The sequence below is a fragment of the Arabidopsis thaliana genome, assembly GCF_000001735.4.
Source record: "Arabidopsis thaliana chromosome 1 sequence".
Lineage (NCBI taxonomy): Eukaryota > Viridiplantae > Streptophyta > Magnoliopsida > Brassicales > Brassicaceae > Arabidopsis > Arabidopsis thaliana.
Genome location: NC_003070.9, coordinates 6,141,376 through 6,169,067, shown reverse-complemented (window position 1 = coordinate 6,169,067; position 27,692 = coordinate 6,141,376). Strand labels below are relative to the sequence as shown.

General features: G+C 38.3%; 9 protein-coding genes, 4 long non-coding RNA genes, 1 other non-coding gene and 1 pseudogene across 20 annotated transcripts; 9 read left to right on the top strand and 6 right to left on the bottom strand.

Moving 5' to 3' along the window:
• The first annotated feature begins 222 nt into the window (after nucleotides 1-222).
• AT1G17930 (Aminotransferase-like, plant mobile domain family protein) lies at nucleotides 223-2,848 on the top strand. Of its 2 annotated transcripts, NM_101656.3 has the most exons (6): nucleotides 223-338; nucleotides 614-692; nucleotides 789-1,436; nucleotides 1,543-1,695; nucleotides 1,770-2,150; nucleotides 2,233-2,848. In NM_101656.3, exons 2-6 carry the CDS (start codon nucleotides 636-638, stop codon nucleotides 2,428-2,430), a joined length of 1,437 nt encoding a protein of 478 aa, NP_564042.1. In that variant the 5' UTR covers nucleotides 223-338; nucleotides 614-635; the 3' UTR covers nucleotides 2,431-2,848. The 2 variants fall into 2 exon arrangements, with proteins under 2 accessions (NP_564042.1, NP_001321625.1); NM_001332325.1 differs by having other exon boundaries at nucleotides 223-692.
• Nucleotides 2,849-3,247: 399 nt separating this feature from the next.
• Nucleotides 3,248-7,198, top strand: HDG12 (homeodomain GLABROUS 12). 2 transcript variants are annotated; one of them, NM_001332324.1, is made up of 11 exons: nucleotides 3,248-3,638; nucleotides 3,907-4,147; nucleotides 4,229-4,346; nucleotides 4,435-4,623; nucleotides 4,713-5,168; nucleotides 5,252-5,353; nucleotides 5,437-5,637; nucleotides 5,717-5,897; nucleotides 5,975-6,237; nucleotides 6,331-6,420; nucleotides 6,504-7,198. In NM_001332324.1, the coding sequence occupies exons 2-11, from the start codon at nucleotides 4,035-4,037 to the stop codon at nucleotides 6,852-6,854; spliced, it is 2,064 nt and encodes a 687-aa protein (NP_001323262.1). In that variant the 5' UTR covers nucleotides 3,248-3,638; nucleotides 3,907-4,034; the 3' UTR covers nucleotides 6,855-7,198. The 2 variants fall into 2 exon arrangements, with proteins under 2 accessions (NP_001323262.1, NP_564041.2); NM_101655.3 differs by having other exon boundaries at nucleotides 3,248-4,147.
• Nucleotides 3,332-3,611, bottom strand: AT1G05357. Its single transcript, NR_138885.1, has one exon. It is a non-coding gene; the product is annotated as an other RNA (long non-coding RNA).
• Nucleotides 7,199-7,452: 254 nt separating the features above from the next.
• Nucleotides 7,453-9,942, bottom strand: AT1G17910 (Wall-associated kinase family protein; the record flags this gene model as incomplete). The annotated part of the gene is made up of 3 exons (NM_101654.1): nucleotides 7,453-8,600; nucleotides 8,701-8,826; nucleotides 8,922-9,942. 3 exons carry the CDS (start codon nucleotides 9,940-9,942, stop codon nucleotides 7,453-7,455), a joined length of 2,295 nt encoding a protein of 764 aa, NP_173233.1.
• Nucleotides 9,943-10,937: 995 nt separating this feature from the next.
• AT1G17900 lies at nucleotides 10,938-11,700 on the top strand (annotated as a pseudogene; the record flags this gene model as incomplete). Its single annotated transcript has 1 exon — nucleotides 10,938-11,700.
• Nucleotides 11,701-13,263: 1,563 nt separating this feature from the next.
• GER2 (NAD(P)-binding Rossmann-fold superfamily protein) lies at nucleotides 13,264-14,804 on the top strand. 3 transcript variants are annotated; one of them, NM_101652.3, is made up of 2 exons: nucleotides 13,264-13,493; nucleotides 13,626-14,804. In NM_101652.3, exons 1-2 carry the CDS (start codon nucleotides 13,472-13,474, stop codon nucleotides 14,588-14,590), a joined length of 987 nt encoding a protein of 328 aa, NP_564040.1. In that variant the 5' UTR covers nucleotides 13,264-13,471; the 3' UTR covers nucleotides 14,591-14,804. The 3 variants fall into 3 exon arrangements, with proteins under 3 accessions (NP_564040.1, NP_973854.1, NP_973853.1); NM_202125.3 differs by having other exon boundaries at nucleotides 13,598-14,804; NM_202124.2 differs by having other exon boundaries at nucleotides 13,272-14,801.
• Nucleotides 14,805-15,085: 281 nt separating this feature from the next.
• On the top strand, nucleotides 15,086-16,684 carry BTF3 (basic transcription factor 3). Its single transcript, NM_101651.4, has 6 exons — nucleotides 15,086-15,202; nucleotides 15,643-15,710; nucleotides 15,800-15,948; nucleotides 16,038-16,094; nucleotides 16,188-16,226; nucleotides 16,312-16,684. Exons 2-6 carry the CDS (start codon nucleotides 15,643-15,645, stop codon nucleotides 16,494-16,496), a joined length of 498 nt encoding a protein of 165 aa, NP_173230.1. The 5' UTR covers nucleotides 15,086-15,202; the 3' UTR covers nucleotides 16,497-16,684.
• Nucleotides 16,685-16,845: 161 nt separating this feature from the next.
• EGY3 (ethylene-dependent gravitropism-deficient and yellow-green-like 3) lies at nucleotides 16,846-19,129 on the top strand. Its single transcript, NM_101650.3, has 6 exons — nucleotides 16,846-17,428; nucleotides 17,522-17,719; nucleotides 17,814-18,038; nucleotides 18,122-18,360; nucleotides 18,444-18,598; nucleotides 18,674-19,129. The coding sequence occupies exons 1-6, from the start codon at nucleotides 16,883-16,885 to the stop codon at nucleotides 19,030-19,032; spliced, it is 1,722 nt and encodes a 573-aa protein (NP_173229.1). The 5' UTR covers nucleotides 16,846-16,882; the 3' UTR covers nucleotides 19,033-19,129.
• AT1G05353 lies at nucleotides 16,898-17,094 on the bottom strand. Its single transcript, NR_138884.1, has one exon.
• AT1G05347 lies at nucleotides 18,879-19,763 on the top strand. Its single transcript, NR_138883.1, has one exon. It is a non-coding gene; the product is annotated as an other RNA (long non-coding RNA).
• AT1G17860 (Kunitz family trypsin and protease inhibitor protein) lies at nucleotides 19,030-19,890 on the bottom strand. The gene has a single exon (NM_101649.2): nucleotides 19,030-19,767. It carries the CDS (start codon nucleotides 19,723-19,725, stop codon nucleotides 19,135-19,137), a length of 591 nt encoding a protein of 196 aa, NP_173228.1. The 5' UTR covers nucleotides 19,726-19,767; the 3' UTR covers nucleotides 19,030-19,134.
• Nucleotides 19,891-20,127: 237 nt separating this feature from the next.
• On the top strand, nucleotides 20,128-23,142 carry AT1G17850 (Rhodanese/Cell cycle control phosphatase superfamily protein). Of its 2 annotated transcripts, none has more exons than NM_001198096.1 (8): nucleotides 20,128-20,574; nucleotides 20,701-20,754; nucleotides 20,872-21,021; nucleotides 21,131-21,293; nucleotides 21,531-21,622; nucleotides 21,786-21,889; nucleotides 21,984-22,286; nucleotides 22,445-23,142. In NM_001198096.1, the coding sequence occupies exons 1-8, from the start codon at nucleotides 20,248-20,250 to the stop codon at nucleotides 22,596-22,598; spliced, it is 1,347 nt and encodes a 448-aa protein (NP_001185025.1). In that variant the 5' UTR covers nucleotides 20,128-20,247; the 3' UTR covers nucleotides 22,599-23,142. The 2 variants fall into 2 exon arrangements, with proteins under 2 accessions (NP_001185025.1, NP_564039.6); NM_101648.7 differs by having other exon boundaries at nucleotides 20,207-20,574; nucleotides 20,872-21,015; nucleotides 22,445-22,994.
• AT1G05343 lies at nucleotides 22,264-22,468 on the bottom strand. The gene has a single exon (NR_138882.1). It is a non-coding gene; the product is annotated as an other RNA (long non-coding RNA).
• On the bottom strand, nucleotides 22,547-26,666 carry ABCG11 (white-brown complex-like protein). The gene is made up of 10 exons (NM_101647.5): nucleotides 25,815-26,666; nucleotides 25,300-25,589; nucleotides 25,039-25,210; nucleotides 24,835-24,957; nucleotides 24,623-24,751; nucleotides 24,341-24,535; nucleotides 24,174-24,260; nucleotides 23,820-24,092; nucleotides 23,624-23,731; nucleotides 22,547-23,524 (listed from the first exon to the last, which is right to left on the bottom strand). The coding sequence occupies exons 1-10, from the start codon at nucleotides 26,196-26,198 to the stop codon at nucleotides 23,174-23,176; spliced, it is 2,112 nt and encodes a 703-aa protein (NP_173226.2). The 5' UTR covers nucleotides 26,199-26,666; the 3' UTR covers nucleotides 22,547-23,173.
• Nucleotides 26,238-26,666, top strand: AT1G05337. The gene has a single exon (NR_138881.1). It is a non-coding gene; the product is annotated as an other RNA (long non-coding RNA).
• Nucleotides 26,667-27,692: the final 1,026 nt, after the last annotated feature.

Below are 27,692 nucleotides of genomic sequence, written 5' to 3'. Positions count from 1 at the left end.
CTCTGACTCAAGGGAAAGTCCAATAAGGCTGTAAATTTGTAATTCTTACCAAATTACCAGTTATTTAAAATATAAAAAATATCATTTATATTTTCATGAAAGAACACCGAATTTTCCATTTACACAAAAGTTTAGTATATTTGTAAAAGTTTAAAATTATATCAAAATTACATCTAATGAATTTAATGAATAAATGATGTAAAAGTAAAAAGACGATTTTTTTTTTTATTTACCACAACCGGATTCTTCACTCTCTCTGCGCAGCGATCTCAACACTGTCTCAAATTTCTTCGAAGCAACCTTGTTCGATCTTCCTCATCTGGTTTCGTTCCAAAATCGTAAGCTTTCGTTATGTTGATTACATATGTTCTTCTTACCGCTGGTAATTCTGGTCTGTACCAATTTTAAAGTTAAGAGATTGATGAACCCTAAATTGTTCCTCTTTCTATCGTAATCGTTGAAATTTCACCTAGATTTATCGCGATGTAATCTCGTAAAGTGTTAGGTTATAACCAGAATGTTATTTGTGATGTTTGTATAAACGGAAACCAATCATTGTGTCGAAGTGATCGCGTTTTTACTCATAAACCCTAATTTCGAGTGCCATTATCAGATAAAACCACGCGTTGAGGACCATGCCCGTCCTTTACGAGCAAGATAAGCACGTCTCCTCTGCTATTTTGACCGGACAGGTAAGTAGTAACGCAGTTTCAATCAATCTCAATCTGGATTTATCTTCGTCTTAAATCGAACAACTTGGGATAATGTTTTTGGTTTTGTCTTTGCAGGAGAGAGGTGTGCTTAGATGTCAGGAGCGAACTTCATTGCTTCATCACTGGAAGCTTACAAAGGAGCAGATAGCATTGGTTGAAAAAGCTGGTTTTGGTTGGTTTAGGCTAGTAGGATCAATTAGTTTGAACAATTCGCTTATCTCTGCTCTTGTCGAGAGATGGCGTAGAGAAACCAACACGTTTCACTTCCCCTGTGGCGAAATGACAATTACTCTCGATGAGGTATCGTTGATTCTCGGTCTTGCTGTTGATGGGAAACCTGTGGTTGGTGTTAAAGAAAAAGATGAAGACCCTTCTCAAGTATGTTTGAGACTTTTGGGGAAGCTACCAAAAGGAGAATTAAGCGGTAATCGAGTGACTGCTAAATGGTTGAAGGAGAGTTTTGCAGAGTGTCCAAAAGGAGCTACCATGAAAGAGATTGAGTATCACACTCGTGCGTATCTTATATACATTGTTGGGAGCACGATATTTGCAACTACAGATCCCAGTAAGATCTCTGTGGATTACCTTATCCTCTTTGAGGATTTTGAGAAAGCTGGAGAATATGCTTGGGGTGCTGCCGCGCTAGCTTTCTTGTATAGACAAATTGGTAATGCCTCTCAACGGTCTCAGAGTATCATTGGTGGTTGCTTGACTCTCTTACAGGTTTGTTTTCATTTATTTTAAGCTCTCTCTATCTTTAAGAGCATCATCTTCTCTGTTGTTTCTTTTTCTCCAAGAAGTTCTTAACCAGTTGTGTTACCATCTTCAGTGCTGGAGTTACTTCCACCTCAATATTGACCGGCCAAAGAGAACCACTCGTCAGTTTCCACTGGCACTTTTGTGGAAAGGAAGGCAACAGAGTCGATCAAAGAATGACTTGTTTAAGTATCGCAAGGCACTTGACGATTTAGATCCATCAAATGTAAGAATTAAATCATTGTTTTCTTATACATTTCTTTGTTTTGAATCCATTATGATATTTTGTTACTCTTTTAGGTTAGTTGGTGTCCCTTTGAAGGAGACCTTGACATTGTGCCACAAAGTTTCAAAGATAATCTACTACTTGGAAGGTCCAGAACAAAACTGATTGGTCCAAAAGTAGTAGAATGGCACTTCCCAGATCGATGCATGAAGCAGTTTGGGCTGTGCCAAGTTATCCCCGGAGAAGTTCCTCCCAGGAAAAACGAGAAAAACCATGATGAAGACTTACTGGAAGACATGAACACAGCAGATGAGGAATGGATGAGACGAAGGGAAAACATCGTGGAGAATGGAGGAGGTAACGGTGATGAAAGTGAATATATGCAGTGGTTCAATAGCATCACAGTCCCAAAGCTTCACAGAGATACAAGTCTCGAAGCTGATATAATGAACGTGGTAAATGGATCATCTTCTTCTTGGTTATTTATGTGTAATCACCTCGAAATTTCTTCTTATGTCATTGCTGTTTCTTTTGTAGCAAGCTGCTATACTACAATTTGACGAGGTGGCCTCAACGTTATCATTAGAGGATCTACATCCAGAGGAGAGAGAAGCAATTGAAGAAGCAGTGATGTCTATGTCCAATGCCTTGAGAGTAGGAGATTGGTACGAGGCATCAACAACTAATAAACGAAAACGGAGAGAGGAACAACAACAAACGGATTGGAGTGAATGAGAAAAAAGAAGAAGATCCTTCTGTTTTCTGGCTGATCAGTTAGCTTCTCAGGCCTTCACTTAGAGAAAGATGATGTAAGTCCCATCATCATCACTTGAGTTTATGCTTTAACAAGCATTCATATATTCTGCTAATTGTTTGACTTTAGAAGTAGAGATCTCGGTTTGGTATCTTAAAGAGTAGTACTATTGTGGGTAAATAAATTCAAGTGAGGTTTTAAGTTTGTATCTGTTTAAAGGGTATTGCTACAGTCTACAGATTTCCATGGCAGCTGCAGATTTGTAAGAAATCAATATGTGCAATAAATTTCGAACCAGCTCAACAAGAGCATTAGATGAGAAGATACGGATACTGTCAAACGTTAATACCATGTCTGATTTAATAAGTTGGTGTTCTAATCAGAGTATATTTAAAATACACTGATTAATTGGAGAAAGTAACACATAAAGTGTTGTGTGATGTTCCTTAATAACGAGAAGCGATAAATATGGAATTTCAAAGTACCATATCCACCATTTACTTAAAAAAAAAGATAGGTCTAATTTCACAGCAAACAAAATGTTCTTTCTCCCTTATCATCCATCTCATGTTCAACAAGTTGTATGAACACAATTGTATACTTTGCCTGACTAAAACAATGCAAGTTCAATTTTCAATTTTTCTGTCTTCGAAGTTTAACTTTTTACTTTTTAGCAACTCATTGGAAAAACAAGAGTTTGAGAGTTCAAAAAAAAAAAAAGGCTGATGACGTCAGCAAAACCCCATAGAAAAGTTAATATTTGTCATTACACGACGTTGAGAAAAGTCTCCGGTTTATAAAACCTCCGTTGATTTAAATCTCGCCGGCGACTTATGCTTACCGACCATTATATTAACTAATCTCTCAGGAACATTTAAATGAAGGGTTGGTTTAAGGAGGAGCATCATCTGACTCTCGGCCTCGAAGAAGGTGAGAGAGAGAGAGAGAGAAGTACATGGAAGTAATGGAGAAAGGAGCAAGAGAATTAAAAACCCATAACCTCTCTCTCTTCTGCTTTCTGTCAAACGCCATTAAAAACCCATCAGTATCAGTTACGCAATTTCTCAAGGCAGACAGGTAAGAAGAGAGAGAGATTTGTTTTTTGGGAATCTGTAATGAATGTAAAAGGAGCGAAAGGTGGGAGAGACGAATGCACTAATGGCGGCTTATGATAGGCTCGAGACGAAAGGTCGATTCATCCATCAATTACTCTACTCTCGTTTCTCTCTCTCTCTCAGTCTAGAAGAACCATAATTACGGATTTTGAAATTTGGGGATTCTATGAGATTCTTCTTCCTCTTTGGTTAAAAACCTGGAGATTATCGTTTTCCAATTCTAGCCTTTTCTTCTCCCCTTAATATCTTCTCTCTGATTCTCTTCCGTTTCGTTTTCTCTATTCCCCGAGATCTTTTGGTTAAAGGAAGATAAAGTTTGAAACTTTTTTATTGTTTCACTAGGCTTGCGTTAATGGCGACAGTTGTGTGATGGTCCAGAGTTAGCAAGTTTTACTTACTCGTTTGGTTAAAAGGACAGAGAGTAGAGGGAAAAAGGCTTTGTTACTGTTTTTTTTCGTCTGCACATTACTATGGAGTTTCTCGGCGACAGTCAAAATCACGATAGCTCTGAAACAGAGAAGAAGAACAAGAAGAAGAAGCGATTTCACCGTCACACACCTCACCAGATCCAACGGCTTGAATCGTATGTAAACCCTTTTTCTCTCAGTGCTTTCTCTGTTTTTGTTGTTTTCTGTTCTCTGCTGATTTTGCTTTTTGTTTGTAGAACTTTCAATGAGTGTCAACATCCAGATGAGAAACAGAGGAACCAACTTAGTAGAGAGTTGGGTTTAGCTCCAAGACAGATCAAGTTCTGGTTTCAAAACAGAAGAACTCAAAAGAAGGTTTTTGTTTTGTTTTAAAGTTTCTCTCTTTCTTGTTCTGTCTTCATAGAAGTCTCTTAATTTTGCTTCTCTGTTTGTTTTGTTGCAGGCACAACACGAAAGAGCTGATAATTGTGCATTGAAAGAAGAGAATGATAAGATTCGATGCGAAAACATTGCTATTAGAGAAGCTATTAAACACGCCATTTGCCCCAGCTGTGGTGATTCTCCTGTTAATGAAGACTCTTACTTTGATGAGCAAAAGCTTCGCATCGAAAATGCACAGCTTAGAGATGAGGTCTTTGTTTTCTGAGTCCTTTTTGTTGCATTGTGATTCTCTTTACTGTTAGAAACTTCCATTAAAATTTGGATGTTTTTTGTTTGCAGCTCGAAAGGGTTTCGAGTATTGCAGCTAAATTCTTAGGAAGACCAATCTCCCATCTTCCACCATTACTAAATCCGATGCATGTTTCGCCATTAGAGTTATTCCATACCGGACCTTCACTTGATTTTGATCTTCTCCCAGGAAGTTGTTCTTCAATGTCTGTTCCAAGTTTACCATCTCAGCCAAACTTGGTTTTATCAGAGATGGATAAGTCTCTTATGACCAACATTGCTGTGACCGCTATGGAAGAATTGCTTAGGCTTCTTCAAACAAATGAGCCTCTGTGGATCAAAACTGATGGATGCAGAGATGTTCTCAATCTCGAAAACTATGAGAATATGTTTACAAGATCAAGTACTAGTGGTGGAAAGAAGAATAACCTTGGAATGGAAGCATCTAGATCTTCTGGTGTTGTTTTCACTAATGCTATTACACTTGTGGACATGCTTATGAACTCTGTAAGCAATAACCCGAATCGAAGTTTTTGTTTCCACAGTTGGTTTTCTGGTTTTTTCTCATATAGTTTTTCATGAATTTGCAGGTCAAATTAACAGAGCTTTTTCCCTCGATCGTTGCATCATCTAAAACCCTTGCAGTGATTTCATCGGGATTGCGTGGAAACCATGGAGATGCATTGCATTTGGTAAAAACAACCATTACTATTAAAACCATGTGTGTGTGTGTGTGTGTGAAACTTTTGATTTACTTTGCTTTTGCTTGTGTTAGATGATTGAAGAGCTTCAAGTGCTTTCACCATTGGTAACAACGCGTGAGTTCTGTGTGCTAAGATATTGTCAGCAAATCGAACATGGAACTTGGGCAATAGTAAATGTCTCATATGAGTTTCCTCAGTTTATATCTCAATCTCGGTCATATAGATTTCCTTCTGGTTGCTTGATCCAAGATATGTCCAATGGCTATTCAAAGGTGTGTAACTGTCCTGTTTGTTTCATTCTTTTAGCTTCTTGAATCATTTGATTGTATCTTTTTGAATGTAAAACAACAGGTTACTTGGGTGGAACATGGTGAATTCGAGGAGCAAGAACCGATACATGAGATGTTTAAAGATATAGTTCATAAAGGATTAGCTTTTGGAGCTGAACGTTGGATTGCTACTCTCCAAAGAATGTGTGAGAGATTCACGAATCTATTGGAACCTGCAACATCATCCCTTGATCTTGGAGGAGGTAAATAAAGCCATTTTTTTGAAATCGTAATTGATCAGCTAAGTAAACCATAAGTAACTCATTTGAAATAAATTCAGTGATTCCATCGCCAGAAGGGAAGAGAAGTATAATGAGACTTGCTCACAGAATGGTAAGCAACTTCTGCTTGAGTGTTGGCACATCTAACAACACTCGCTCAACGGTTGTCTCGGGACTGGATGAATTTGGAATCCGTGTGACTTCGCATAAGAGCAGACATGAACCAAATGGAATGGTTCTATGTGCAGCCACAAGTTTCTGGCTCCCTATTTCTCCACAAAACGTCTTCAATTTCCTCAAAGATGAGAGAACTCGGCCTCAGGTACTACACAGACTTAACATTGCCATAGAAACCAGAATTATTTGGTGTTTAATTAATCACCCGAGTGACATTTTCTTTGTTTTGGTTTTATAGTGGGACGTTCTTTCAAATGGAAACTCTGTTCAAGAAGTTGCTCATATCACAAACGGATCAAATCCTGGAAACTGCATATCTGTTCTTCGTGTAAGCTTGCTCATTTGAAACTATACAGATTTTTGGATTCTTGATTCTTCAAACTGATAATTTGGTTCCTTTGTTTTCATCAGGGATTCAATGCATCATCATCACAAAACAACATGTTGATTCTACAAGAAAGCTGCATAGACTCATCAAGTGCAGCGCTTGTGATCTACACTCCAGTGGATCTACCAGCGTTGAACATAGCAATGAGTGGTCAAGACACATCTTATATTCCGATATTACCCTCAGGTTTTGCCATTTCACCAGACGGAAGCAGCAAAGGAGGAGGATCATTGATAACGGTTGGGTTTCAGATAATGGTGAGTGGTTTGCAACCGGCAAAACTGAACATGGAGTCAATGGAGACAGTAAATAATCTCATCAATACCACTGTCCACCAAATTAAAACGACCTTGAATTGTCCTTCAACTGCTTGAGACGTCATTAAAAGCTATTTCCCCATCTGATTTCTGAGAAGGGTCTTCAATGAGCAGAGAAGTGAAAGTTATTATTAGTGTTTTGTCTTCAATGCCTGCAAAGAGTGTAAGAAATCATTATTCTTCTGGGTATCACTCTCTCTCTCCTCTTTCTTGTTCTTTATTTTTGAGTTTCTTTTTTAAGCTTAGTGGGAAAGTGGGAGTCAAGAACGCACCATGCACAAATGTTTTTTTGTATGGTTCGGGCATTGACTTCTGTTTGTTTGTTTTTTACTTCTTTTTGTCTAATTACAATGACCAAATTACTATTTCTTCTTGGTTTAATTTATTCCATAGTTTCTCTATCTATGGCCATTAATCTCAATATTTGCTATTGCATTATAGTTTTGAATCTGTCCATTAGCATAACCTGAGACATTGTGATTGATTAAAGGTGATAGTATAGTTGGAGATCTTAGGACAAGTAATGGAACTGAGAAGTTGCTTTTGAGGATCATAACCACACAATATATCAATTGAGTTACAAATAAACAAACTTAGCAAGCCTTAACAAAAGACATCAAATGTATTTGACCATCAAATTACTGTGTACACTACCTCACATTGATCTTGCAATCTCCGTGCTTCCAGAATAGCCTCTAAATAACTTCGTGGTTTCATCTTCTTCATCAATTTGAATTTGCACCTGAAAATCCTCTGGAGCTGAACAAATCCTCTCCAAAGCTGTAGAAACTTCTCTCATATCTGGCCGAGTCTTCCCTGTTTTCTTCAGACACCTCAATGCCAGATTTGCCACTGCAATGACCTGTTCCAGCTTGCAATCATTTCTTATTCGAGCATCGATGATCTCAAAGAGTCGGTTCTCTCTCATTGCAAGTCTGAAATAATCTGCCAACCCTGTTATTTCTTGAGTCTCTGAAAGGGTTATAACAGGCTTCTCTCCTGTAATAAGCTCTACTAGGACAACCCCGAAACTATAAACATCACTTTTCTCAGTAAAGTGGCTAGAACCGTAGTATTCTGGATCCACATACCCGACTGTACCCGATATTACAGTTGTCCAATGAGTATGATCTATGGAAACTGATCTTGAAGTTCCAAAATCAGATACTTTGGCCCGGTATTTCTCATCGAGTAATATGTTTGTTGACTTGATATCTCTGTGATAAATTGGAGAACATGCAGCAGTATGTAGATACGAAAAAGCTCCCGAGATATCTACAGCAATGCGCATACGTACACCCCATAAGGCTGTGTAGTCGTCAAATTCTTCATGGAGATGTTGAAAGAGGTTTCCGTTGGGGATGAACTCGTACACCAGAATAGGAACTTCTGTCTCAAGGCAACATCCCAAAAGCTTCACGACGTGTCTATGGTTGATCTGAGAGAGAATAATGACTTCGTTGATGAACTCTTGTAGTTTGTCTTCATCTACAACATTGGATTTCTTGACTGCTACGGATCTACCATCTACGAGCATACCTTTGTACACAGTTCCTTGACCGCCTTGTCCAATAACCCTATTATCGTTGAAGTTATCAGTGGCTTTCTCCAGCTCTCTTGAGCTAAATAATTTTGTTTTTTCAACTCTGCCTTGAGTTGTATTTAACTGTTGCTGCAACAATAGTCCTCCATTACGTTTGAAGAATTTCCTCTTGCGGTTTGTCATCCTCCTTTTTCTAAGAAGTTTTCTCCACCACCATATACCACCCCCTACGATTAAGACAAAAAAACCTGCACCTAATCCTGTAAACACCACACAAGAAAAACTAGACGTTCATCATCATTTTTTTTAATATCTTAAAATTTTGTTGCTTGAGTTTCGATACATAATTTAGTGACTTACCTAGCATTACTTCTGGAATGTGGTAGTCTATGCAACGATGACCTCCCGATGTATTAATACAAGTATTGCGATATAAAATTCTGGTATCCCCACAGGGGTTCTTATATTCGGTACACTCATTAATATCTGCAAACGAAAGAGTCATGAAACTACGTATAAAAAGAAAGTCATGAAATTGTACTCAGATGATAGATGATGTTAGATGCACAAACAAAAAAAACCTTGGCAGTCGTCTGAAACGTATGGATTGCCCTTGTAACCGCTAGCACATGCACAACTTGCGTAACCCATCCCGGAAGCTATATGATTATCGCATGTGCATTGTCTTGTTCTTTTTTTACCTTTATCCAATTCTCCTCTGTTTTGGCAGTCCAATGACTGTAAAAACGAATGGTTTTTCGTTTGAATGAACCATCCTAGGCTAACAGTAACGCCCTTAGAAAAAAACTGTTCAGGATCGGTTGCATTCGATAAAGTGTAGACTTCATCTGTTAAAAAGGCAACTTTGCATCCTCCTCCCTTTGTAAGGTTTCCATTAGTAGAGTTCGTTATTGTGACACCAATGAGTTGTTGAGAGCCAACAGGTGCTTTTGCCTGGCAGCATCCCTCCCCGTTGCAGATTAATGTGTCGTCCTGTATTTTCGTTGTACTGCAAACCGGTATGTAGTTTTTAGGCAAGAGGTCTCGAGTGACGCTGTCGACGGACCCAGAGCATCCAACTTTGTTGAAAAAAGGGATGCTCCGCGAATTGTTGCTTGTAGTGCAAGTCGACTCGCATCCCACCATCGTTGGTTCTACATTTGTCAGCGACGCCTTGTTATTGCAACCGACAGCCACGAGGTTGTTTTGGTCCCCAAAGAAAAAAGGAGTCTCCGTAAAATTCAAAGTCAATCCAGAATCGTTTCCATCGGTAGAACATCCCATGGATGCAACCGGGCTTTTGACACGAATTGAAGAGAATGACGGATAAGTATAAAAGATATCATCATTGGTCCCCGGAAGGGAAATATTCACAACCTCCATGTTGATTTTGGGAAGGAAGGGGAAAACTTTCCCAGAAGTAGCACTTGGTCGACATTCGACTTGGTACCACTCGTCGAGATAGCAACCTATTTCTCCGATTCCAAAGGGGAACGGGATCTGGATATCTCCACATTTGTGTGTACAAGAGCTAAAATGAAGGATGGGTAGACTTAGAAAATAGAGGAGACTCAGAAAGTAGTAATTCTTGTTTCCCCTCATGATGTTGAATGTTTCTTGTTAAACAAGTATGCACAGCTGAGACGGATACTTATAGAGTTATAGGGAAGGTTACATTCATTGTTTCTTTAGACCCGTTCTGCTGGTACAATGCTACTTGTTTGTATGTCGGAAACGCTTATGGCCTTAGAAGAAATCAAACAGTGACGAATATATGATAGCTCAAAACATCTTAAGTCAACTCCCAACATCCCTTTTTTTACTTACTACAGCTCAAAGTTGCACCCAATCAAATTTAAAATAGGGTAATTTGCGGGCCACACCTTTTGACCATATTTTATTTTCAAGGATTGGCAAAGTGAAAGGTAGTTTTCACGTTTTGTCTTTTCAGCTGAAATTTGACCATTTTTTCCTTGCTGCTACAGCTGAGAAACTGTTGAATGTACAGTTTAGTTAGTCAGGTTTAGTTAGGTACACTGTTCCGGTTTAGTTGGAATTATTTTTGTTTCACGTTGAGGAGTGCGGCTGTACAGTAAGAAGAGAGATTTTTTCCATTAAAAACGAAATGACATCAACATTTAATGGCCCAAAAAGTTTAGACGTGACTCTTGTCATAATTAATGCAAAATCATCATTACATGTTATAAAATTATAAAATTATTGACAATAATTGTTGAATTAAAGATGAACCCAGGAACAAACATTAATTGCGAACGTACATTGATGCTCAAGAAGTGTTGATCTTGTTTATTTCCGAAGTTTGGAGCCAAGATAAGCATTATCGTGTAAGTAATGAAGTTTTAAAAAATGTTTTTGTTATAACACACTATGATCTTCAATTGTGTTCGAAATCAACTTTGTTTTTTATAGATAAACCCAGAAATATTTTATTTTCAATTTTGTTGGTTGAAAATGATAAATGTGTAAATATTTATGTTTTAAGTGTGTATATTGAAATTCTATTTGTTTTTGTAGATATAATCATGTTTTCAGTTGCATTTACTAGGTTTTTCCTGAATTTATGATGTTGTTGGGTAATGGATATTCCTGTATTTAGTATGGTCGGTGAGTGAAGATGCAAAGAAGAAGAATAAAAATTTAAACTAAAGGAATACATGTTTGGTCGCTGTGTACGTGTTAAGGAAAACATGACGTACACGGAATTTGTACGTAACACTAAGCGAGGCTTTCAGTTTGTAGTTCATAGAGATCAATCCCATAATTAGTTACTGGATTCCGGGAGAGATGTTAGTGATGATAGATACTAAACGCCCTCCTGTCTACATTGACAGTCAAGTGGGGTTGAATACGTTCTTTTTAATTCGTGGTAGGTATCCTTCTCTCAACTTGTTTGTCTCTTTCATTACAACCGTCAAGACACTCGGAAATAATGTCTCTAGGACTCATGGTGACGATGCTGAAAGTGACCGTGTTTCAAATGTTGATGAAAATAATGAGGCCGTAGATGAGCAAGACAACATTGAAGACGATAAAACAGATGAGGATGAAAAGGAGGGGGACAACGAAGATGGTGATGGGTATGATGATTATCAGGGTGACGATGAATCTATGGGGGGAAGTACCCTCGATCCTACTATTGATGGTAGTGAAAGTAGTGACGAAGATTGTGATTACAACAAGTGGAACGATGTAATTGTAGAAGAATATGGAATGTTGAGGAGAACGTCATTCTCACACCAGGGGAATTCAGTCGTCTGTTGGCAGAGTGTACGTACACAAGTCAGCGTGTACCTGACAGAGATAACATTTCTCACTCGGGTGACCGTACACCAGTTGTGACTCCAAGAAGTATGTGTCAACATGGTTTGTACCAATGTACGTACACTAGAGATTGAGAAGTGTTTTTAAGAACAGAAAAATCATACAACAAACAATGACTTATCTCAGCCACTGACAATATTGGTTTAATATTGTATCAATAAATTTTTCTTAATAATTTAATTCACAAACAAAGATGTACGTATATTATTACACATGTACATACATTAATTTACCAACAAAAATGTACGTACATTATTTCACCATCTATTTTTATTTAATTATTATGTATGTATTGAGATTATTGAGATATAAGAATACGTAATAAAATAGTTTGAGTTATTAGAAATTGTCCCAAATACGTTCTAATAAATAATTTTGTGTACGTACACTGTAAATTGGATATACGTACACAGAAAAATTCGATGAAGGGTATAATTGTAATTTTCCAGTCATCTTCAACCTGTGTATCCTTTTCTGCAAACCTAATTTTGTGGCCGTCTTTATTAGTTTTCTCAAAATCTCACTTTTTTACGTTTTGATTACTATTTATAAATAAATCTTGTAAACCTAGAGTATCTTTAGTTTAAAAAGCTAAAGTGTTTGAATCTATGAGCTTTTTTTTTGCATTTTGTTCATCTCTGAAAACAAGAAATTTGTTCCTCAATTTTGGAGTTCAATGGAGAGATGTCGAAATATGAAGGAGTGGATAATGAATTTTGAACTTCTTTCTACTTCTCTCTCGAATTTCTCCGTCTCTTTCTCTTTTTCTTCTTCTTCGATTTCTTTGTTTCAGTTTTTTTTTTTTTTTTTCTCAAAACTGAACCACAGAAACTAAACCGAAATCAAGTGTTGTGTGGTTTGGTTGCTCCCATTAAGAATATTTTGATTTGAAAACAATTGAAAAGACAAACGGTGAAAACCATATCTCACTTTGACAAACCATGAGAGTAATTTTTTTTTCATACACTTATGTGAAAATTTCTTTTAAAAATATTCATCATATTTGAGTAGCGATTAAGTACTATTTTAAGTTGTAACCTAGTGGTTCTCCTCTTTCCTTTGCCCAATTCCTTTCTCCAAACGTCTCTATGAGCGACATTTTCTATACATAAATTGATTTTTTCATTTCTAATTGTGTGTAACGAAGAGGTCTAAGACCATTATAATATTTCCTTATCCCTTGGACTTCAGCATCCACGGTCGTCGGTCACTGCATAATTTGTAACTACCACTTACTTGCTTGTGTTTGAAAATCACATCTCATCCAATCATCGATGATGAAAAAGAATGTGTCGTCTTCTATCGCAAAAATGCTCCACTAGGCTAATGTTTGTTTATTTGAGTCTTCTAAAGGTTTGTCACAGTCTTCACCAAACCACTAGGCTTATATTTTATTCGAATCCGTACTCTTCTTATGGATGGTACGGAGTACGGACACCTGGCTGATGGAGCTAATTTGGTAACTCACAGCTGCGAACCGGAATTTGGTCCGGTTTAATTGCAATAGGCCAATAACGTAACGATGGAAAAGTAAGCGAAATGGGCGGAGAGTGAGGTGACTATTTTATTTAGGCCCATGGGCCAGGATCCATAAACTGAATAACAAAATATCCGACACCGATTCAGATCGCCGGCGGATATTCAGATCTCCTCCACATTACATTCTCCAAGGAATTTAACCTTTACCTACAAATCTAAGCTTCTGTCGTTGACTTCGAAAACTGATATCTATAAGTCAAAATCCCCATTCTCAATCGCTCATCGTCTTGTAGAACTAATTGACTAAACAATGGCGGACAACACAGGATCCGGTACGTCCATCTCTCTATTTTATGTCTGAATATAATGTTTCATGTCTATATACGGAGTTTTGTGGAATTGAATTTAGATTTTCGTGGAAATTTTGGAACCCTAGGTCTTTGATCCCTCGTAATTCTGTGCAGAGATGAAATCAGGTTCGTTTATGTTAGAGAAATCCGCCAAGATCTTTGTCGCTGGACATAGGGGATTGGTTGGATCTGCCATTGTCCGCAAGCTCCAGGATCAGGGTTTCACCAATTTGGTCCTTCGAACCCATTCAGAGCTTGATCTCACTAGCCAATCAGATGTTGAATCTTTCTTTGCTACAGAGAAACCAGTTTATGTCATCCTAGCTGCTGCTAAAGTCGGTGGGATTCATGCTAACAACACATACCCAGCTGATTTCATTGGGGTCAATCTCCAAATCCAGACCAATGTGATCCACTCTGCTTATACACACGGTGTGAAGAAACTCCTCTTCCTTGGTTCATCTTGCATTTACCCCAAATTTGCTCCTCAGCCGATTCCCGAATCTGCGCTTCTTACCGGTCCGCTCGAACCGACAAACGAATGGTATGCGATCGCCAAGATCGCGGGTATTAAGATGTGTCAAGCTTACCGGCTTCAGCATCAGTGGGATGCTATCTCCGGTATGCCCACGAATCTGTATGGTCAGAATGATAATTTCCACCCGGAGAATTCCCATGTGCTGCCTGCTCTCATGAGGAGGTTTCATGAAGCCAAAGCCAATAATGCTGACGAAGTTGTGGTTTGGGGAAGTGGAAGCCCGTTGAGGGAGTTTTTACATGTCGATGATTTGGCTGATGCTTGTGTTTTCTTGATGGATCAGTACAGCGGATTTGAGCATGTGAATGTAGGAAGTGGTGTTGAAGTGACGATCAAAGAATTGGCTGAGTTGGTGAAAGAAGTTGTTGGGTTTAAAGGAAAGCTTGTTTGGGATACCACAAAACCAGACGGGACACCAAGGAAACTGATGGATAGCTCGAAGCTTGCGTCTTTGGGATGGACACCGAAGATTTCGCTTAAAGATGGCCTCTCCCAAACTTATGAATGGTATTTGGAAAATGTTGTGCAGAAGAAGCAGTAAAAAAAACAAGGTCCAAAACACAAAGCAATATTCATTCTCTTTACACGTGAATGTTTATGCGTTTGATTTTTGGTTCTATACAGATCTCTCTATCTCTTTTATGTAATTTTTGTATTCATGGATTTCATACAGTTCAAGTTAAGCAAACTTACTTTGTAATAAATGTACCATTGTTGTTGAGATTATCAATAATCGAATAGCTTTCTTCTCTAAATTTTAGTCAACTAAACAAGTCTGTTCATTGATAAACTCATTTAGATAAATTTGTGGATTTTGAAATTCTGGTAACCAAAAGATTATGGTTTGCTACGCGCTAATACTGGTGATTGATTACGGCACAAAAGAGCCCAGTAAATAATTATTGGCCCAGTTTAGTTTTGGGCCTTATGGGCCAATATTATCATCGAGCATCCAACGGTAGTGATGGAGATTTCTTTATGGAATATCTGATATCCACCGTTAGATTAAGAGACGAGGTTGGCTCCGAATAGCATATAGTTAAAGGGCAAAACCCTGCGCCGCCCGCGTCTCTCCTCTCTCTGTTTCTTTTCTTTTTGTTTCATTTTCTTATCTCCTCACACTCTTCGAACAAGGAAGAACCCTAATCTCAAGGTAAATTCATTATCACTGTAATTTTCCTTTCTATTAGTGTTTTATCTCTCCGGTTCTAGGGTTTCTCTAATCCCCGATTTTGCAAAATGTCAGATATCTTTCTTTCTTGATTCATTTCGCTTCTTTCTGTAGATAGGATTAGTTTTTGTCGGTGTTTGGGAATTTACTGGGTTTTCAACTTCTCTGTGTGTTTGATTGGGGGATTTGGTATACCTAATCGATTGAAAATGATTAAATTTAGGTTAAAACTACTAGTCACATCACCGTGTCTTCATACGCATCTGAGTTTAAATCTGTTCGCGCTTACTTTCTTCTCACTAGTTTCTTGTATAATAAGAAGTTTTTGTGAATGTATTATTAGCAGTTAATGTGTTCATTGATTCTTTTGGAAGTGATTTGGGGATTGATGGATTTTGCTTCTTATTATGGTTTATACACAGATGAATAGGGAGAAGTTGATGAAGATGGCTAATACCGTCCGCACTGGCGGAAAGGGTACTGTCAGAAGGTATAGAGTTTTATTCAACCAATTTCATTGTTCAATACTTAGCATTTACTATGATTTGTGTTATGAAACCATTCGATTTTTACTTGCAGAAAGAAGAAGGCTGTGCACAAGACCAATACAACTGATGACAAGAGGCTTCAAAGCACTCTTAAGAGAATTGGAGTTAACTCCATTCCCGCTATTGAAGAAGTTAACATCTTTAAGGATGATGTTGTTATTCAGTTCATCAACCCTAAGGGTAAGTCATTTTTAACCATTTTTTATCTATACATCAGAACCTTTTTTTCATGTTACTGATCATTGTTCCTCCTTTGAATGTTACTACAGTTCAAGCTTCAATTGCTGCAAACACATGGGTTGTTAGCGGTTCTCCTCAGACCAAAAGTATTGCATCTCATAATATCTCTTAATCTCTACTTTCTTGTTTCTTCTTCATTTCATCTTCTCTGATTAATGTAAACGTGTTGCTTCCTGCAGAATTGCAAGATATCCTTCCTCAGATCATCAGCCAACTTGGTGTGTACCATGTAACTGTACAGCTCTTAAATGTTCTTCATCGATCCTAAGGTCTCTAACTTTATGTTACTTTGATCTCTTTCAGGACCAGACAACATGGACAACCTGAAGAAGCTAGCAGAACAGTTCCAGAAACAGGCTTCTGGTGAAGGTAATGCCGCCTCAGCAACCATACAAGAAGAGGATGATGACGATGTCCCAGAGCTTGTTGGAGAGACATTCGAAACTGCTGCTGAAGAGAAAGCACCAGCTGCTGCTGCTTCTTCTTAGAGAGAAAAGAGCGAGACCACATCCAAAAAAAAACCGCACTTTGATTTTTACATATCTTTATAATATGTTTGTTCGCTCGATCCTTTTTGTAGTTTCCGACCAGAATCTTGTTTTCCATCTAATGACTTAAGGTTTTTATCCAATTATTTGATGTCTTATTGATTCTTTGACAGCAAATCAGGTCCTCGTCTTCTTCTTCCTCTTCACTATGTGGATTAGAAGATTTTGATGTGACACATTGTCTTGTTGCATAAAAACCATTCCACCTGTACTGTATGAGTTTCTTCTCAAACTTTCCAGACATTTCATCACTTTCTCTACAAATTCTCTCTCAGAGACATGTCTATTCGTCGTCAAATCTCAATCTTTCTGAGTTTTCGTAAACCATGGCTTCTCTCTTTGTTTCTACTCCATCATCTTCCTTAACTCTTAAATCCTGTCACAGTTTGCATCTTCGTCGCTTTGACAGAGCAGAATTTTCGAACTTTGGGAAAGCTTCTGTGAATCAGACAACGAGAAGCAGACATTCTTTGAGATGTTCAGCGGAAGATGATCGCGTTCGTGAACCTGTGAACGAAGCTCCTTCTCCGGTGGCGTTAGCGGAGGAGCAAAAAGAAGACCACGATAACAATAATGCGCCGCCTTCTCCAGAGAGCAGTGAAGAAGAGGAGGAAAAGAAGTCGAAGCAGCAAGAGATGGATTGGAAAACAGACGAGGAGTTCAAGAAGTTTATGGGGAATCCATCTATCGAAGCTGCGATAAAGCTTGAGAAGACGAGAACTGATCGTAAGCTCAAGGAGCTGAACAAGGAAAGCAACAGTGAGAATCCGATCATTGGAATTTACAACAGCTTGGCTCGTGATAGTTTGACTAAAGAGAAAGAAAGGCTTGAGAAAGCAGAAGAGACTTTCAAGGCTCTTGATCTCAACAAGGTAAAAAAATGAATTCATTTCTCTTATGCTATGATTCTTCTTTGTTTTGTTGGAATGCATTGTTTTTGAAAGTGGTTTGTGATGATGGGACAGTTGAAGAGCTGTTTTGGGTTCGATACATTTTTCGCTACGGATGTTCGCCGGTTTGGAGATGGAGGAATCTTCATTGGGAACCTGAGAAAACCCATTGATGAAGTCACACCTAAGCTTGAAGCTAAGCTATCTGAAGCAGCTGGGCGTGATGTTGTTGTGTGGTTTATGGAAGAAAGGTCCAATGAGATCACAAAGCAGGTAGAAGAAAGCTTTGAAAACTCTTTAACTTTGATGTTCTTTGATCTCAGGATTTAAGCTAATTGTGAATTGTTTGTTATTTGTGCTTTTAAAGGTGTGTATGGTGCAGCCGAAGGCGGAAATTGATCTACAGTTTGAATCAACTAGATTAAGCACTCCTTGGGGATATGTTAGTGCAATTGCTTTATGTGTTACAACCTTTGGAACCATAGCTCTTATGAGTGGGTTTTTCCTGAAACCCGACGCCACTTTTGATGACTACATTGCTAATGTAGTTCCTCTTTTTGGCGGGTTCCTTTCCATCTTAGGTGTCTCAGAGGTAAGCCGAAGCAAATTAAAAGAACTAACTCCAGGTTCCTTTGCTGTATACATGTAACTAAACCTGTTAGTTCTTTGCTTCAGATAGCAACTAGAGTAACCGCTGCGCGACACGGTGTCAAATTAAGCCCGTCGTTTCTTGTGCCATCAAATTGGACTGGTTGCTTAGGAGTTATGAACAATTATGAGTCATTGCTTCCTAATAAAAAGGCGTTATTCGACATCCCAGTAGCCCGTACAGCTAGCGCGTACCTGACCTCGCTTCTGCTTGCAGCAGCTGCGTTTATATCTGATGGTAGTTTCAATGGAGGTGACAATGCTTTGTAAGTGCTTCATTAAATTTGAATTCTTTCTTTTGCTATTGTTCAACGCACTTTTCTGATTGGTTGTTTAACATTCTATATAGGTATATAAGACCACAGTTCTTTGACAATAACCCGTTGCTTTCATTTGTCCAATTCGTTGTTGGTCCTTATGCGGATGATCTTGGTAATGTATTACCTAATGCGGTTGAAGGAGTTGGTGTTCCAGTTGATCCGCTCGCTTTCGCTGGTCTTTTGGGTAAACTTGATAACTTTTGTTGGTTTACATTATAGTTTCTTATCATTTCCTAAACCTCATTTTAACTCTTTTCAGGTATGGTAGTGACTTCATTGAACTTATTACCATGTGGAAGACTTGAAGGAGGTCGAATCGCTCAAGCCATGTTTGGAAGAAGCACAGCTGCAATTCTCTCATTTACCACATCACTCCTTCTTGGTATCGGAGGTCTCAGCGGAAGCGTCTTGTGTTTAGCTTGGGGGCTATTCGCAACCTTCTTCCGCGGTGGCGAAGAAACACCCGCAAAAGACGAAATCACACCTGTAGGGGACGATAGGTTCGCTTGGGGTATAGTCCTTGGACTCATTTGCTTCCTCACTCTATTTCCTAACAGTGGAGGTACTTTCTCCACTTCATTCTTCAATGGACCTTTCTTCCGTGGTGATGATTTCTAAAGAATGTATAGATTAAGATGCAGAAACAAGCATTGTTCTTATTTATTATTAATGGTGTTACAAAAGCATTGTAAATTCTTGTGGAATTTGTTTTATCATCTTCTAGTATGCTCTTTTGAACATAACCTTTAGTGGAACATCACTTAAAGCAAGTCTTCTCTTTCCATCTTGCACAAACACTCCAACGTCTCTACAGATGACTTTGCAGAAATTGCAGACAGTAGGACAAAACCTGATCTTGTAATCTTTTTCAAATTTGTCGATCTTGAACCAGTTATCAACCGTTTTCTGACCGGGATTCCCTTCAACGCCACAAGTTGAAATGAACCATTGTTTCGTCGTCTCGTCGAAATTGGCTAATTCCCAGATCGAAGTTGGAGAGAATTTGATGTTTACATCAGTTGAGACAGGGATGGTTCTTGATTTGTCATATGGTGAGAATTTAACCGGTAGGCCTTGAGAGACTTCAAATTGGTCTTGGATCACACTTGTGGGACAGGTTTCGGTCTTTAAGTTTGACATGGTTAGTCCGCCTCCACGGCCGCGAATTACAGGCAAGATGTAGTAGTTGACGCCTGTGAGGAGAGATTTTCCATTGATGTCCTTAACTGGTTCGACGGCTGCTTCGGTGGTGACTCCACGGTGGCTGATGAAGACGGCCAAGAGGAGGAAGATATAGAGAAGTGATGACATTGTAGGAAGTTTTCTTTTAATGGAAACTTTTTAGTATGAATTGAAAAGAGATGAGAAAACAGATTTCTATTAATAAGCAGAACGGATACAAAAGTCAAAGTCAAAGTGCATCTGATTTTGGTTAAATGCTCGGTGTATTATTTAGTTTGTGGTCGAGCATATGATAATTTCGTTGACGTGTTGATATGTTTATATATTTGTGGTCAAAGCTTGACGACGTCATATTTCGATCACCCCTGACGAAAAATGTCCCTTTCATTGACTAGTGGATGATAAAACTGGATACTGTCTAAATGTAAATTAGATAAGGTCTTAATATAACAATCCAATCTAAATCGAATTAAATAGCCAGAATAGTATACACTAAAGTTTGATATAAATTTGGAATATTTTCTTACTAATCTCTTCTTATCTTAGCTATAAGACAAACTGGGCTTGAATTGGGCTTAAGGCCTCATACGACATAAAGATCTTTAGATTAAAGAAAGATGCCGTCTCTTTTTCTCCACCCGCGAGAAGATAATGAGAGTTTCGCCGGCGGCAACACTCTCAGTCTCTTTGACTACTCCACTACCTATAACTTTAACCAAAGCTCGTTTCTCCGGCGAACCATTGCGACTCAAACAATATGTTTTGAGTAATCAGATTTGCTCCCGACCAAAACATCTCCTCTCAGAGTTTAAACCCACCAGAAGATGGACCTTCTCCTGCAAATGCCGTAACAGAGGAAGAAATGGTTACGCGAAATTCGATGACGAAGGAGAAGATTTCATTGTTGTTAACTTCTATCGGTTTGTATCAATCGGAGATCCTGAGGCTGAGATTGAGAAGCACCTCTCATTCTTAAAGGTCCGTCTTTTACAGAATGTGAATTGTCAAGTTGTTTGAAAAACCAAAATTCATATACATGTAGATTCTGAAATGTTCTCTTTGGTTTAAAATTTGAATCTTTTTCAATGGTTTTTCGTATTCCAGGATTTGAATATACGAGGTCGAATATATCTCAATGAACAAGGAATCAACGCGCAGGTTCTGTTAACATATTTAGCTTTGGATTAATCTTTCATCAAACTATTTGAGGATGCCTGCATATCAAGCTAGGACAAATCTTGTGTGTTTACATCTTGTAATCCTTGTTTTCTGCAGTACAGTGGACCATCTAAAGATGCTCTTGCATATGTTGAATGGTTAAAAGGAGATGATAGATTCTCGGATTTGCTTGTCCAGATGTCTCCCGCTATGAATAGGCATGCATTCCCTAAGTTGAAGCTACAGAACAAACCCTCCTTAGTGCAGGCAAGCCACATCCCACAACACCACTTTACTTATGTGCAATGCCTTCAAATATGGTGTGAAATATGGTGTAAGATTACTTACCATTAGTTGCGTTTCTTTTTTCCTATAGTATGAGGGAGGAATTTCACACCTTCCCCTACTTGATCCACCCATGCGAGCAAAACCCTTAGAGCCATCTGAATGGAAAAGGAAACTGAAAGACTTAACGGATGATGATGAAGCCTCACCTTCAAATAGTGGCAAAAGTTACATATTATTGGATGTCAGAAATGGTATTTACTTTGCCTTCTCATTGTCTATAGTAACAGAACAGTCTTGATTTCACTTATTATCTATATCTAGTATCTCCATGACTGATCATTCTTTTCTGATAGTTGTATTGTGGTTTCCCACTTTATCTCCAGTTGTGCACGCATGTAATTGTCCGTGATTCTTAAAATGTGTTAGCATGTTATAGGAAAAAATAAACCTACTGGTTTTTGGAAATGATAAACATTTGGTTTGAACAGGTTATGAGTGGGATGTTGGTCACTTTCGTGGGGCACATAGACCTGAAGTTGATTGCTTTCGGAACACTTCTTTTGGGCTATCTGATGAAAAGGTACAACTACTCCTAAACTGTGACAGCTGAAAAGTTCTTATTTACAATCTGTAGACTAACATGAAGTGATCAGACAAGTCTCTTCTATAGGTTACATATTGTAAAGTACGGAAGGTATATATATCTAACAGTGAAGAATTTTGACTATTCCTCTACACTACAGGAAGCCCCTTCAGACCCTTTGATAAATGTTGACAAGGAAAAGACAGATATACTGATGTATTGTACTGGAGGTATACGTTGTGATGTGTATTCAACAGTTTTGAGGTAGCACTGTGGCTTCTACTCCTTCATTCTCTTACTAATATCTGAAAGAAGTTTCCCAAATAACTTTCTTGTGAGAAGTCAAATTTCTTTTCAGACAGCGGGGTTTCAAGAACCTGTATACATTGAAGGGTGGAGTTTCCCATTACCTTAAAGAAGAAGGCACCGCCGAATGGGTTGGAAATCTGTTTGTGTTTGACTCTCGTCTTTCTCTCCCACCAGCTGCCTACAATGACAACGTCGTGGATAAAGCCGTAGGTGATAACGTCGTGGATGAAGCCGGAAGAACTCCACAAACGCCCGTGGATACAAGTTTTGCAAGATGCTATCTTTGTAATTCCCAAGTTCAGGAACTAAGACATCGGAACTGTGCTAACCTTGACTGCAATCGGCTTTTCTTGTGAGTTGCATTATCGCTTCTGTTTCATCTTCTTATGTCTATTAACACAAAATAGACATTAGTTACAAATAATGTATGACTCACAAAAGTTTGATTTTGATTGACAATGACTGGTATTTCCATTGTTTTCCCTAAACTTACCTCTATCTTTTGTTCAGATGCTGTGCAGAATGTGTTGTCGACTTGAAGGGTTGTTGCTGTTCAGACTGCATTAGTGCTCCCAGACTTAGACCGGTCTTGCATGGAGTAAAGAGATATGAAAAATGGCATGTATATCGCGATTCAGAAGAGCAAAATGCGCCATTGGTTTGATCATATTTGAGAGATTTTAGAGGCTAGTGATGTAGGGCATTCATGACTTGTCACTTTATATTATGTTCACTGCTCCCCCTTGTGATTGCTTACAGTGTTTCGTTGGTCTACCATGGGCAAGTGATCAGATGAGAACAGCACACAGCAAAAGCAGATGAGTGCTGAAGCAGAAGCTAATGAAGTTTAATTACAAGCCTGTTCCAGGAAGAACTAGTAGTCATTCTTTGAGGTTCTTCAGGTGTAACACTTGTCAGAACTCAGAACTCAATTTTCATTTCAACATGTACAAACAAAGCTTGTAACAATTCACAACTTAATCTATCTGCTGTAATTTCGGCACAATGCAAACTGTAATGCAACAAGATGGTACTTGTTAATACCAAAGTAGAAAAATAAATGTAGTAGTGATTATTTTAGACAAATCCGTGGTTTTAATATTTCTATAACTAACACACTCGAAGTTTCTCTGCTGTCACATTACATGGAGTTTTGATATTGCAGGCCTAGTGAAATATGGTGGCTTTGCTTTGATCAATTTTCATGAAGTATCTTCAAACACTGGACAGGATCAAGCTCTACCATCTGCGAGCTCCATCTGTTCGTGTAGCAATGTAATTTCTCAGAGAAGGAGACTGGGTAAGACCATCTGGTGCAACTGTGGTGTTCTGAGTTCCATTCTTCTGCTTCATCCTTCTGCGTGCTATGTAACCTCTGACCCAAGGAGTAACATCCTCGTTGGTCTTAATCATGATGAAGAAGATGATGCGGTAGATGATAATCATGCTAAGAATCACACTGAGGTTAATCCATTTTGATCGATGCAAGTCGATCTGAAAGACGTTCTCAAGAACATATTCACCCGGAATCTTGAAAGCACTCCCTTGGCTGTCAAACGTCAAGCCTCTCAGATCATTCTGGTACTGACCCTGGAGAACAAGTAAAACAAGACGGTATTAGCTCTCTGCTATTTTGATCACAAGATGATGGGCTGATATGAAACATTTTCTTGTTTCAACAATATTTACTTGTAGAGCCCAGAAGTGGAAGCTGATGTAGGACATTGGGTAACGCCAGAAAGGTTTTGGGATGTCATTTGGAAGCCTGAAGAATCCAGAAACCAGCATGAAGATCCCCTGAAACAAAAGTACAGACAACCAGATTTAGGACGAGCTTCTCTTCTGCTTTTAAGAAGTCTATGATGAAAGTGGTCGGAGAAATCACCTGGATTCCAGCTCCGATGATGATACCCATGAGGAAGTTGGGAACAATACTAGCAATTGCCATCATTAAGCTCTCCACAACGGTGACACTTGCATAGAGGCAGAGAACAAAGAAGAGGTAGTGAGTGAATCCTGGATGCAGACCCACCATGAAGTAACAGATTGTCCCGGAGATGAAAGTTATCATGATCAGGAATGGTGTTGCAGATAATGTGTTGGCTATCACAAACGCAGCTACTCCATAGTGCCCGTTTAGTCTCTCTCTTTGGAAGACCTGCAATCATTTTCAGTTTAACAAAACTGTTTGGTTCATCTATTTGCGCAAGAAAAAAAACTGCAGGAGGAGCTAACTAACCTTCATGTCTTCAACGAACGAAGGAAATCCACCAATTGACATGAATGTTACAAAGCCAAAGACGAAAGACGCACATGAGCCCCGTGCCTGAATTCACAAACCGAAAGAGGTAAGATTAATACAATTCTGAGTGTGAGTTGCTCTCCAGTAAATGATATTAGCAATACCAGAATGGCGCTGTAGCTAGTCCCAACGTTCAGATAGATGGTTCCAATGCAGACTGTGACCAAGATGTAAATTAGAAGTCTGAGCCAGTAATAACCAAAGTCCCTTGACATGTTGATGAATGATCGCTTTGTTAAAGTGTAGGTCTGCAGAAGGAAACTAGCCTGGCTGCCTCCGGAGTCAAGAATAGTCCCTTTCTGTTAACAGAGACGAGCGGAGAATGGTTAAAAGAGGCAAGTGACTCGTCCTAACAAAAGCTCGAGAAAGGAACAAAGAGTACTTACAAATTGGGATATCTCCTCAACCTTAGCCTTTGCTGTGTAGTAGTAATCAGAAGTGTGGTAATAGTCAACCAATAGTCTAATAGCTTCGGCTGTGGTAATCTTTTCCAACGGATCATCGCTTGCTTCAAACTGGGAAGTAGAATAACAAGTCCATCAGCAAAATGAAACTTGCAGAGAAATGATATCAGTTAAAAGGGAAGGTTTTTCAGTACCCTTAGCTTCATAGAACCTTTCAAAGTGGCTCTAACTTTGTCAAAGTCTGAGTTTATGCATCTCAGGAAATGATCAGAAGGGTTCCTTAACGCAGGACATGGAAACCCAGCTTGTGCAAAGAACTGCATTCGAAAGTACAAAACACTGATTAGTTTCCAAGAATTCTTCAGAGAATAATGTTTTCTTTTGGTCTAGTTTCTTGCCTCATATGCATCTGAAGCTTGACCAAAGTAAACAGTTTTGCCTCCAGAAAGCAGATACAACCGATCAAACAACTCAAAAACCTCACTGCTCGGTTGGTGGATCGATGCTATCACCGTCCTTCCATCTCGTGATAAAGCACGCAAAGTCTGAGTCACAAAGAAAGCAGAAGCACTATACAGAAAAAGCGAAACAATCATCAGGGATTAATCAGTTTACAGAATCGGAAAATTTAAGAAAAGCTTTTTTCTGAAACACTTTACCTATCAAGACCACTTGTTGGCTCATCGAGAAACAGCAAACGAGGTCTCATTAAAATCTCAAGAGCAATACTGACTCTTCTCTTCTCTCCACCACTAATTCCACGCAAATGCCAATTTCCTATGACAGTATCTGCACAATCCTGAAGACCCATCTCTATTATTGTCCTTTCCACTAGAGCACGCTTCTCCGACCGTAACATCTTGTCCGGAAGACGAACTCTCGCTGAATACCAAATCGTCTCTCTCACAGTTAACGTACCAATCAAGTTATCGTCTTGGGTCACATATGCCTGTATAATAAACCAAATTCATTAAACATGACTAAATTATATATAAAAGACCAAGATTCCTTTGTTTTTTTTTTTCTCTTTTCCAAAACACTATGAATAGCTAAGATCCAAAATCCAAGAACATTCTTATATGTCATACCAAGACAACATGTAAACTGAAACCTAAGCAAAAGCATGTGTACGTTTGAAAGATTGAAGCTTAAGGGTTGTGTATAAAATACTAACAGCTGTTCCAAAGGAGAGTTTGGTTTTGCGGCCGTTAAGAAGAACGGTGCCGGAGAGAAAAGCGTTAGCAGCGAGGCGGCTAGCTAATGCGTCGAGCATAGTAGATTTCCCGGAGCCGGAAGGGCCCATGAGAGCCGTGAGAGATCCCGGTTCAGCGTAACCGGTAAGACCTTCAAGAACATTTTGAGTCTCACCATCTCCCATAGTCACCATCACCGTCAGATCTTGCCACGTAAGCCTCGCTGACACGTCTCCGACAAACTCCGTTGGAGCTTTCTCTCTCCATATAGCTTCACTCAACGGACTTAACCCACCAACCGGAAAATTCCCACCGCCGACTGAAACCGGTACGGTGGTTTGTTGTCTGCTTGCTTCTATCTCCATCTCTTAAACCAAAACAGAGGATTTATGTTTCGTTGAGAGAAAAAAAAAAAAAAAGAATTCGAGAAAAGTGAGAGAAAAAAAGGAGTTTGTCGAGGAAATGGAAAAAGTGTGTGAACGTTGAACTGATAGAAGAAGAAAAGTTATTGAATGGAATATAAGTAGAAGAAATTCAGGAGTGTAACAGAGTCATGAGAATTTTGCATGAACAACAAACTTGGACTCGTTTCTATTCTCATGAACTTGAATGACTGAAACAGAACAAACACTTCTTCTTCTTTCTTTTTGGTTGTTTCTCTTTTTATCTCTAACAAGATAATGAGATTTTTATTTATTTATTTGGTTTCAAAAATGAAAAAAAATTCTTGATTCGTACAAGAAATGAGATAGTTATGAAGACAGCAAAGAGATGGTTGGGAGAAGAATTGAATGAAAAATTAAGAAGAAAGTGGGGTCCAATACTGTTGATGTGGTGAATTTTCATCTTTTTTTTTGGTTGTTGTTACTTGTTACATTTAATGCAGTCTGGTAGTCGATAGATGGTTTGCATTTAGTATGAATAGACCACCCCCAAATCTGGCCTCTCTTTTTTTTTAATATCATAGATAAAAGTTATTTGATGGAAGATTGTTATTTTGTTATGTATATGAATTATGGGATTTTATAGCTTTTGCTTAATGGTAATGAAAATGATTAAAAGTTAGTTATGAAGCATCTTACAGAAAAATTATATGCTTGAATGAAAGTTACTACTTTTTTTTTTTGTTAAAATGAAAGTTACTACTTTGAAATTGAAGTTTTTATTTAATTTTTTGTCTTTTGAGATATGTACATTATGTTTTTTTTTCCGGTAATTTTCGGTGTAGTAGGAGACATATGTTACAAATAATAATTTGTCTTTTAATTATAAAACCATGTATATAAATGCTGAAATATTGTTGACAAAAAAGTGCCGAAAAATTAGAAAGGAGTACGAGCCTATTGTTGATTTGTTGGTACTTGTTAATAAGGACCCTTGATGGCATTCTTCGTAGGTCCATTTGTCATTAATGATTAATTCAACAAAAAAAAAATCAAAAGTAAAATAATTATTGGAAACTAAATAATATCTTTGAATTCATAAGACTTTCGATTTTGTTAGTTAAGTTATCGAAAAAAACAAACATATTTCTAACCAATTCAAAATTTCTCTGTATTCTTATGGATCTCATTGACTATAAATTTTTGTAAAATTTATGATTGAGTAATGCACAGGGGAAAACACACCTTTGCTAAAACTATTTATTTATTTTGTGGCCAAATATTCCTTTTATTTCTATAATTGTTTCAACTAATTAAAGGGTTTATTGTCAAAACAGGGCTTTTTTTTGCCAAATCTTTGAATTTAGGTTTTTCTGTGTTGGATTTTGAAAAAGAGTACTTTGTGCTAGGGAAAAAGACTGTTTTACCCCTGTCATCTGTATCATCTCCTTCTTTCTTCTTTCTCGACCACCACCA

Coding starts and splice junctions, on each gene's coding strand:
- AT1G17930 (NM_101656.3), top strand. CDS start 636: ATGCCCGTCCTTTACGAGCAAGATAAGCACGTCTCCTCTGCTATTTTG. Junction 1,437..1,542: donor GTTGCTTGACTCTCTTACAG/GTTTGTTTTCAT, acceptor TACCATCTTCAG/TGCTGGAGTTACTTCCACCT. Junction 2,151..2,232: donor AAGCTGATATAATGAACGTG/GTAAATGGATCA, acceptor TTTCTTTTGTAG/CAAGCTGCTATACTACAATT.
- HDG12 (NM_001332324.1), top strand. CDS start 4,035: ATGGAGTTTCTCGGCGACAGTCAAAATCACGATAGCTCTGAAACAGAG. Junction 5,354..5,436: donor ATGGAGATGCATTGCATTTG/GTAAAAACAACC, acceptor TGCTTGTGTTAG/ATGATTGAAGAGCTTCAAGT. Junction 5,898..5,974: donor ATCCCTTGATCTTGGAGGAG/GTAAATAAAGCC, acceptor AAATAAATTCAG/TGATTCCATCGCCAGAAGGG.
- GER2 (NM_101652.3), top strand. CDS start 13,472: ATGGCGGACAACACAGGATCCG. Junction 13,494..13,625: donor GGCGGACAACACAGGATCCG/GTACGTCCATCT, acceptor AATTCTGTGCAG/AGATGAAATCAGGTTCGTTT.
- BTF3 (NM_101651.4), top strand. CDS start 15,643: ATGAATAGGGAGAAGTTGATGAAGATGGCTAATACCGTCCGCACTGGC. Junction 15,949..16,037: donor TCAGTTCATCAACCCTAAGG/GTAAGTCATTTT, acceptor ATGTTACTACAG/TTCAAGCTTCAATTGCTGCA. Junction 16,095..16,187: donor CGGTTCTCCTCAGACCAAAA/GTATTGCATCTC, acceptor TGCTTCCTGCAG/AATTGCAAGATATCCTTCCT.
- EGY3 (NM_101650.3), top strand. CDS start 16,883: ATGGCTTCTCTCTTTGTTTCTACTCCATCATCTTCCTTAACTCTTAAA. Junction 18,361..18,443: donor AATGGAGGTGACAATGCTTT/GTAAGTGCTTCA, acceptor CATTCTATATAG/GTATATAAGACCACAGTTCT. Junction 18,599..18,673: donor CGCTTTCGCTGGTCTTTTGG/GTAAACTTGATA, acceptor AACTCTTTTCAG/GTATGGTAGTGACTTCATTG.
- AT1G17860 (NM_101649.2), bottom strand. CDS start 19,725: ATGTCATCACTTCTCTATATCTTCCTCCTCTTGGCCGTCTTCATCAGC.
- AT1G17850 (NM_001198096.1), top strand. CDS start 20,248: ATGAGAGTTTCGCCGGCGGCAACACTCTCAGTCTCTTTGACTACTCCA. Junction 20,575..20,700: donor AGCACCTCTCATTCTTAAAG/GTCCGTCTTTTA, acceptor TTCGTATTCCAG/GATTTGAATATACGAGGTCG. Junction 22,287..22,444: donor GACTGCAATCGGCTTTTCTT/GTGAGTTGCATT, acceptor TCTTTTGTTCAG/ATGCTGTGCAGAATGTGTTG.
- ABCG11 (NM_101647.5), bottom strand. CDS start 26,198: ATGGAGATAGAAGCAAGCAGACAACAAACCACCGTACCGGTTTCAGTC. Junction 25,211..25,299: donor CCAACAAGTGGTCTTGATAG/GTAAAGTGTTTC, acceptor TTTTCTGTATAG/TGCTTCTGCTTTCTTTGTGA. Junction 24,752..24,834: donor AAGGTTCTATGAAGCTAAGG/GTACTGAAAAAC, acceptor TCTACTTCCCAG/TTTGAAGCAAGCGATGATCC.